General features: G+C 40.8%; 1 protein-coding gene across 1 annotated transcript in view; it reads right to left on the bottom strand.

Annotated features, from left to right (window-relative positions):
* Positions 1-398: 398 nt before the first annotated feature.
* The window catches only part of Lamb4 (laminin subunit beta 4), a 100,461-nt gene continuing 91,430 nt past the window's right edge, over positions 399-9,429 (bottom strand). The window contains exons 30-33 of the mRNA XM_008830711.2: positions 8,629-8,767; positions 5,755-5,928; positions 4,139-4,292; positions 399-680 (exon numbers count right to left, since the gene is read on the bottom strand). Coding sequence (XP_008828933.1) covers positions 541-680; positions 4,139-4,292; positions 5,755-5,928; positions 8,629-8,767 — 607 coding nt within the window. The 3' untranslated portion in view covers positions 399-540. The remainder of the gene's footprint in view (positions 681-4,138; positions 4,293-5,754; positions 5,929-8,628; positions 8,768-9,429) is intronic.

Below are 9,429 nucleotides of genomic sequence, written 5' to 3'. Positions count from 1 at the left end.
TTTTTATTGTTCCAGTGCCATTTGATGAAAATGGAATCCTGTGGTTGCAAGAATAAGTGGGAAAGCTTAATGGCAGTTACATTTGAGTTGTATGCATTTTCCTTAGACTAGAATGAAATTTTAATAGTAAGAAGCAAATTCAAGTACATGGGAACTTTAGGACACGCTCCATCCTTGCTGCTGTCTACTATTTGCTTTGTGTTGAGGCTCATCTTATGGAATGATGACTGATAAGTAGAGAATGTACTTAAATTTTTACTTGTCAGATGTACCAATTATTTGAAGTTATGGAAAAGAAAGGAAGGCAGAGAGGAAAGGTCTGGGAAGCCAGAAACAACCATCTTCCCTCCCTCCTTCTATTATGGAGGGACACTGATTTGACTTTTTTCTGACCCAAGTGCCTCCCTCCAGGTGCACTGAGCAGGTCCATGGTGAAGAGCAGGTGAGGGTCGATGAGGAGGTGGCTGTAGTGTTCACTTAGTTCAGCACTGTGCATCAAATGCCATAAACATAGGCCCAGCTTCTGCATTTGAACTTTGCCTAATTATAGCAGGTGGCATATTTCTTCTCTTGCTCGGCAATTTCATTTTTAATGGTGACAACTTGATCTTCCAGATGTTTCAGTTGATCAGCTTTTTCTTGTCTGGTTAGATTCAAATCTTCTATCTTCTTTTCTAAATCTGTAAGAAGATGCAAAGAATGATGTATGTCCACTAATAGTCCTTCCTGTTGGCCCTCGGTGTAGACTTAGGGATGTGTGTGCCTTTTAGTTATATTTTTGATTCAGTAAGTAAAACATCTCTTTTCACGAGACTTCTCAAACTTTTCACATAAATAAGAGAAAACTGATGCTTTTGTCTAAAAAATTTATATTGAAAGGCATTTAAAGATGCCATCCACAGCTGGTGAGATTTCATTAGAGATTAAAAGACACAAAAAGCCTTGATTGGACTTGGTGAAGCTCTATATTTTCCAAATCAAAGTATTTTGTTTTCAGTATTTTAACTTAGAGTGTTCTGGTTTTCCAGAAATTGCCTCACTGACACTGAAGCTCCTGAACAGTGAGAGCAAACTGATCCTCCCTTGGCATCATGCACATCCAGCCACTCATTATCAATCAGCCTGTCTATTCACTTATTATTCACTTGACAAATATTTGGGAATAAACCTTAATAAATAAACCTTCATAAGGAGCCCACAGAATAGGAGATACCAGAGGCACAGAGGCTACAAGGAACAACATGGGATAGCTTTTGGTAAGAAACCCTGACCTTAGGTAGAAATGGACCTTCTAGAAATGCGAAAGTAATGCTCTCCCTTCGTTGCTCAGAACACGCCTGAAGACTGGGTTGGCTTGGAATGACTGTGAAACTAGCAGGTGGTAGAGGAAAGGGTCAGACTGCTGAAGAAATCTGAACTTGTTCTCTAACAAATGCTGTTGTGATGTTTCATATGGAGAAAAGAAGATTCTGAGCCTGTGACATAGCTATTTTTCAAGTACTTGAAATGCCAGCTTAGAAAGCAGTGTGTTCTCTGTCATCCTGAGGAAATAAAATGAAAAGCGGCAGGTGAGAGCCTGCTGAAGGAAGATTTTGTCTGACTATAAAGAAGAATTGTATAGCGGTTACTGCTATTCAAAGACTAAAGAGCTGTGGGGGAAGCAGTGAGCAGTCTGTCACCAGAAACTTTCAAATACGGGTCATTTGGAGTTGAAAGGGGACTCAACACTGGAACATGTCTGAAAAAAGACCCTGTGTTTCTGTTAGGTAAATTGATATGTTTGAGCAGGCTAGCTTTCCTTTCCCCACCAGTTCCAGGCTCCATCCCGTTCAGTGTCCTGGAAAGCTAAGCCTCCACCATGACATCACCCGGCTCACTCCACCTCTGCTTTCATTCACACTTGGCAGCGGAATGTGCTGACAAGGGATCACAGTGAGAGCAAGCGTCTCCATTCCTGTCCAGCACCAGGTCCTGGCAGCTCTTTCATCTCTCAGCTCCAGCTGCTGCGCCTCTTTCTCAGGGCTCCAGGGTTCACAGGACTCTGGAAACATTCCTACTGCCTTACTCCTTCAGGCCTGGAGATGCTAAAGGCCTCTCACTTCATACCCTCTGCTGATTCCCCAAATTCTTCTGTATCCTTCATGGTTCCTTCCATCAAGAAGCAGAACCTGGGGCTGGAGAGATGGAATTAAGAGCACTGGCTGCTTTTGCAGAGAACCTGGGTTCGAATCCCAGCACCCACATGGTGACTAACAGCCAGTTCCAGGGGATCTAATTCTTTCTCCTGATCTCTGCAGGCATGGCAGGACATGGGTAAGCTTACATACATGCATGCAAAATTCACATAAGATAATAAATAAATAAATAAATAAATAAATAACAAATAAACAATTTTAAAACGAAGTAGAACCTAAGGCTGGCAAGATGGCTCAGCCAGTAAAGGCATTTGCCACCAAACCTGACGACCTGAGCTCCATCCCTAGGACCCACATGGTAGAAAGAGAGAACTGACTCCTGAAAGTTCTTCTCAGACCTCTATGTGGCACATGGACCTCTTTCCCATACACAAATAAATAATAAATAATAAATAAACAAACTGACAAACAAATGCAATTAAAATTAAAGAAATTAAAAATATTTCAAAGATCTAGGCCCTATTTTTCTCTCCCGCTCCTACACTGGGATAATGGTGTGGCAGGGCTGCAGGAGCCAGCCTGGCAGCTTTGTTTCTTACCCTCGGGGATCCTGAACCAGTTGTGCAGGGATTACAGACCAGTTCCTGATAGACTGGCCCTCTGGCCTTCAGCCTAATGCAGTTACTTAGGAATTCCAGATGGGACCTGTAGAAGACCCAGCCAGGAGACCCAGTGCAAAAAAGGCATGGCTATTCTTTTAAGCCATCCAATTCTGGGTGGTTTACTACGTAGTGAATAGATAACAGAGACAACTCAGTCATAAGTACCTCACCCATAATTATGGTAAACATGCTTTCTATGTCTAGCTGGGGCCCTGACTGACAACGGTTTGTGAGGAACCCTGGCTGCAGGCTGGGATCCATGTCTCACTCTCTCAACCTGGTGTTACCCAAGGCTCTCACAGGGATCCTGTGGGCGTCTATTCTTAATAGCTGTTTGTAACCTTCTCAAGTGGCAGGATGGGATGGTAGTCAAATCAGTGTCTTGTTTTTTTAGCTTGTTGAGCTGTGTAAGCTGCCTTAAAGTAAAAAAAGCAAAGAAAGCAGAATGTGTTCCCCCTGTGAACCCCTGGACCTTTAGACCACTCAGAGAGGTCTCTAGCTTCAATTTTCCTTCCAACTCAATTTCTTGAACTGTAATGTCAGTAACACAGGAAAATGGAAACAATTTGGACAGAAAGTGTAAGATAGAAGACTCTTCCCATGTTTTCACCCCTATATAAGGATTAAGGTCTAAGGATAACAGAAACTGATTTTCATGGTACTAGCTATGGACTGTAAGGTAAAAAAACTGCCTTTTTGAGTCTTTTCTACTATTTTCTTTAAAAACTTTTTAGGAAACTGATAAAAAATGGGAAAAATACCAGCAAGCCCACTGCTTTTAAGACAATTATACAAATGTAGAAACATGGTGGTTTCTTTTTCATTCCCCCTAGCAACGCAGAAATGGCTAATGGTAACAACATGGCATGTAGTTCCCTGACTTTGCCCCGTACCTACATTGCAGTTTTCGTTGTTTCCATGTCATAGTGATGATGTAAGTGGTTGCAAGGCCAAACTGTACCAACTGAAGAACATCCCCAGCCCTTGTCCCATTCTTTGTACTATGTTTAGTAGCAACTCTGGCCTCATAAGAAAAAGTGTCTTCAGACATCTCTCCTCTAGTTGAGAACACTGAGTTGAAGAAAGGACATTCGAAGGGAATCCCACTTCTGACTAATGCAATGAAGGTTCTCATTCACACCTTCCTAGGCAAATCCATGCAAGATGCTCAGTACTTTACAGTCCTTCACATATAAGACCAACTCCTACTTCACTCCTCAGTGGACTTATATATGGCTAAGTCATGTTAATGATAAATTGAAATGAGTGTGAGTTCTATCAGGGAGGTAGAGTATTATGATGTCACTTACTATGGAATTGACAGTGTGGGTAAACAGGTACCTGTTATCCTTTGTATCTTGTCCTCTGTATCTCCAGCCAGTTTCTTAGCAGCATCTTGGAGTTGTTTCATTCTTCCTAAGGTTTCCTTTGTCAGTCCCATGGTCCTTGTCTTATGTTGAAGAATAGCATGCTGCTTCCTCAGCTCCACAAACGCCTGTAACAGAGCCATACTCCCATCACCAGAAAGAATTATAAGCATGTCACATGCATGAAGGTTCTCTTGCTAAGAACACAGAGGAAGCAGTAGTTCATTCAGTGTTCTTGAGTCACTTATGTGCTTTAAGAGGGCTTTGATTTGCATGCTTTTAAAATTTTTATTTATTTACTTATTTTTTAATATTTTATCACTTATTTTATGTGTATGCGTGTACTGCCTGCATGCATGTAAGTGCACCCATGTTGTACAATGCCCAAGGAGGACAGAAGAAGGCATTGAATCCCCTGGAGCTAGAGTTACAGATGGTTGTTAGCCACCACATGGGTGCTGGGACTCAAATCTGGATCTTCTTTAAAAGCAGCCAGTGCTCTTAACTGCTGGGCCATCTCTCCAGCCCCTTGTATGCTTTTTTTTTTTTTCAAAGAGTGAGAAAAACCAGCTTTTATGAATTCAAACAAACTTCTTTATTTTAAAATATTAATTATTGTTGCATATTGAGACAATCATCTATGGAATGCCAATTGTTTGTTCTTCGCTACTTATTGTGGGAGATACAGAAGACAGAAATGACCTAATTGCATGTTTCACCAGTTTCTGGTTTAGTTGGGTCAAACAGTTGTACATCCAAAATGAAGGGCAGAGTGGTGAAGATTTAGAAGCAGCAGGACATGCTTTTTGATTAGAAAAAGAGAGAAATGGGAGTCAGAAAGGGAAGGGAAAGAGTTAGCATGATGCTCTCTTGGCGTTCAAGCAGGAATCTCTGGCATCAGCATCTATTGCTGATATCCTAGAAGGTAAGAGTGAAGGCTAGAGTCAGGCATGCAGGATGGAAGAGGGATGAAGGTGAGCAGGAAGCCCCTTTCTTAACATCTGCTCTGTAGAAAATGTTCCCAGCTCCCCAGGCAATGGAAAGTTTATCCAGCACATTAGGAATTCAAAGCAAGAGAACAGAACAGTTGTAAAAACCCAAAATTTTTCCTTTTGTGTAAGCTTCTATCTTCATGCAGCCAACCAAAGTTCTCCTGCTAAGATGAGTTGATGGGTCCTTTCGGCAACTTAAATGAATGGACACTTTCCACAGCCATTTAATTAACCTGTTTGTAACTTGATCCTAACTCTTTGGCAGTTGACTTTCATTTACTATTTTTTTATATGCTATGGGACTGAATTAAAGGCAAATGCATACAATACGCATTACTAATACAAAATGCTAAAGTATGCTAGTTTAGGAAATTTGTGACTTATGTACTATGTGACCAGGAAACACTCCAACATGGCTTTTGTCTTTCACTGCACAGGATCCTCCCCCCTCGCCCTGCATTAGGTCCCTTCAAACATAGTCTACCAGTGTGGATCAGCACGAGAGGAAATTCTGAGCAATGGCCCAAGAATCCGAGGTTAAAGGATTAGCCTTCAAAGAAACACTGGGGCTCCTGCCAGCAGTGGGAGGAAAAATGACCTTCTCAGCGCCCCGAGCCTGGTGACTGGCAGACTCAGCCTGAACGTTCGCCCTGCCTGCTTGTTCCTGGTTCCTGTGCCACTTGGTCCACAGCAGGGAGAGTTCATCCTCCAGCTCAAACTGTTGCTCTGCTAGGTACAGCTGATTCTTTATTTCTTTGCCTTGATTTTCAGCCTATTGTTGATTTAAAGACCAGAAAGGAAAAAAAAAAAAATCACTTCATGAAACAAACAAAAAAAACAAAATAAATGAAACAAACGTAAAACAAAACAAATGAGACTTCTATACAGAAGGTTCTAAAAAAGTACAAGAAATATCCTTGTGCCCAGCCAGTTTAGGAATATAGCACTTAATCAGACAGAGCCCTGGAGGACTCCCAGTATATCACCTCTCCCCTCCTCCCAGGCAGCTCAGCCACTGTGCGGAACCTACCTTTGGACAGTCTACGCATTCCTACAGGCTTTATGCTGCATCCTGTGCAGTATTCCTAACAACATTTAGTAGCTAAAGGTTTTTGTCTTGTGCAAAATATATTGTACGCTTTTACAACTTTTTTTTTTCCTAAATCAGAATTATGCTGGTGCAAAGGGGCTCAGTCAGTAAAGTGCTTGTAGCACAAACATGATGACCTGAGTTTGGATTTCCAGCACTCATATAAAAGCCAGGCCTGATTATAATGCCAGGGCTGGGGAGGCAGAAGTGGTGGATCCCTGGAGTGCATTGACCAGTCAGCTTAGCTGAATCATTGGGTTCCAGAGAGAGACTGTCTCAAAAATATAAGGTTAAGGAGGAGAGTGATTGAGAAAGCACCTGTCAACCTTTGTCCTCCACATTCCTGCATACACAGGTGCATGTGCATCTATATGCATAAATGTCCATTCCCACATAAACACATACATATACCGTGTACACACAAATTGAGTTTATACAGATTGCCCAAGTTAATTTATATGGTCCTATTTTATTCATTTTTACTCACTTAGTGCATCTATTGTTTGAATAAAGAAAATATATTTTTCTGTTCTCTATTTGGTACAGGTGGTGTTTACATTTTTCCCCATACGCACAATAATGAATATTTTATGTTTGATTCTTTCTTGTCAGTGGCTATATTGGTCATATCTAGAAGCCCTGTTTAATTGTTTTGAAAATCTGGCTATCTTATATCTTATTTATTGGTCATACTTTATGCCTTCTTTGATTTTCTTAAACATGGTAAACACTCTTATTTTGTATTTTTATCCAATAATAATAATATCCATAGTCCTTTGCATTCTGTTTTGTTGTTTTTTTTTGTTTGTTTGTTTCTGATGGCTCGTGTGTGAGACAATTTGTTTCTTTATATGTTAGGTGAGAATTCTTAGAAGCTCAGTTTAAGATCCTTCAAAGGTATTTCTGTTTGGCACTGTGAGGCAGAATCTGGGAGTACTAACCAACTAGGGCCACTTTAAGTAACATCTTGAGTTTGAGTTTTGGGGCTATCTTGGTTGGTAATATGAATTCTAACTCCAACTTATGTGAGAGCCAGCTTTGGATAACAATTTCCATAGGAAACTGAGTACTCCCCTACCCAGAAGCAAGTTTCTTTATTCATTATTCACTGAGGTATATGTGATGTATGTGTGTGTGTGTGTGTGTGTGAGAGAGAGAGAGAGAGAGAGAGAGAGAGAGAGAGACAGAGACAGAGACAGAGACAGAGAGACAGAGAGACAGAGAGAGACAGAGGTTTTGATTTTGGCAGGTGCCCTCTGCCACTTGCTTAATTCTCTGGATTCATGTTTTCCTGGTCATTTTGGCCTCTGAGGATAGCTTTGGATTCTTACTAATATCTTTGTGTAACATTTTTAGTTCTTTTCTACTAGGAAGGTTCCTTATGGGATTGGTCTACCATATTTTGAGATATAGAAATCCATGTCCTTAGGTATATGTAGGAGTTTGTCTACAGCAAGAGGCTGCACACTTTTTCTGTAAAGAGAAAAGTGGTACACATGCTTTGCATTTTGTGGTCCAGACTGTCTCTGCCACAGCTATCTGACGATGGGATATTGTAGTTCAAAGCAGCCACAGGCAACATGGCCATGACTGCATTTGCCTGCCCCTGTTTTAGAGGATGTGTTTGGAAAGGGGAAAGCCAGGGGCTATGTATGCATACTATGTATGCAGACTCTTCCCACATAATCATTTTATTTCCTGGTGCACTGCTTCCTGTCCTGTGACTTATTGCTTTTCTTCTCAAGATGACTAAAGTACATTTGTGAAATACAGCTGAGTCCTGGAGACGCAGTGACTTTCAACCCTGTTTGGAAGGACATACAACCAAAGTTGGAACTGTGGAGGAGGATTCATCACACCAGGGCCTTGCTCCCACAACTTCAGGATGGACTAGTTCTGTTCAGTGAGATACTTTCTTAGTTTCAGCAAGTCAAGTTCAACAGCCTTGCAACAAGGAACCCTTTAGTTCTATGGTTTGTGAGCTTTGAAGCCTGTTCTCTATCCCAGATAGTGGAGCTCTGTTCACAAACCTACAGTTAATTAGTTGTGTGACCTGAGACAGTCACATAAGGTCTCTGAGTCCTAGTTCCCTAAACTGGTGGTAGTGTCTGGCAACACCCATCTCTCTGCCACTGCCAGGTCATGCTTAAAAGGGCTCTGGAGAACAATATCCAAATGCATAATCCCATCAACTTTAATGTAGTGAAATTATTAACACTAATGTGGAACATTAAATAAGTGCATAGTCTCACCCAAATCTCAGCTTATTCTCATAATTATCCCATCAGACAAGTGGGGCAAGAGTGATATTAGTCTATGTAACAACTACTGTGTTTTTCCACCTTCAGCTCGATTTTGGCTGAGCTCAAGACGATAGAGTACCTGCAGCACGCCTTTCTTTACGTGTGCCAGTTCAGCAGTCAGCTGTGTCAGAGCTGAGTTGGCCTGGCCTTGAGTGATTTGAGCTTGTTGCAACGTGTTCAGTGTTTCATCAAGTCTTAAAAGACCATCTGCTGCTTTCCTAAGGGAAGATATTAACATATGAGATTAGATAAATACCAATAATTTATTCATTTTATCTTCAGATTTCACTCGGCTCAACCAAATATAGTCAATTTAAATTCCTCCTGAGCAGAGCAAAGTGCTGGTCTTCCTTTTGAGAAATAAGTGTATTTAAATGCCATTAACAGCACACACGCATATCCAGTAGATACAGATTTCACCGGACACAGATTTCTTTGCACATAAAAGCAATCATCAGTCAATTTTTGCTCTATGATTTTTCTAACACATGCAACGTTGTCTAAGTCCTTATTGGGGTGAGGGAGAGCGCAGAGACCTACAGAGGAGTGAAACGGATGTAGGACCTAAGGGCTGCTTTTCAGGCTTACTCAGGTTATTTTTTTTTAATTATTTATTTAATAACCATATAATTAGAAGAAGCATTTCATTACAACAGCATTGACATATTCAATTACAATTTCCAGAGCTAAGATGCATCTCTTTCAAAATTGGCTGCAAATCCCTAGGTTTACAGTTGAATTGATACCGCTATACAATATTGTACTCCATATAACCCCCATAAGACATAAAATTAAATGAGGTTTTAAACTTTAAAAAAAGATCTCCATTTCATTACTAAAATACAGTTTTATACAGATAAATTCATTTTTAATTATATGG

This window comes from Nannospalax galili, unplaced genomic scaffold (assembly GCF_000622305.1).
Source record: "Nannospalax galili isolate Female #2095 unplaced genomic scaffold, S.galili_v1.0 scaffold312, whole genome shotgun sequence".
Taxonomy (NCBI): Eukaryota; Metazoa; Chordata; class Mammalia; order Rodentia; family Spalacidae; genus Nannospalax; species Nannospalax galili.
This window is presented reverse-complemented; position numbering and strand designations above follow the sequence as displayed.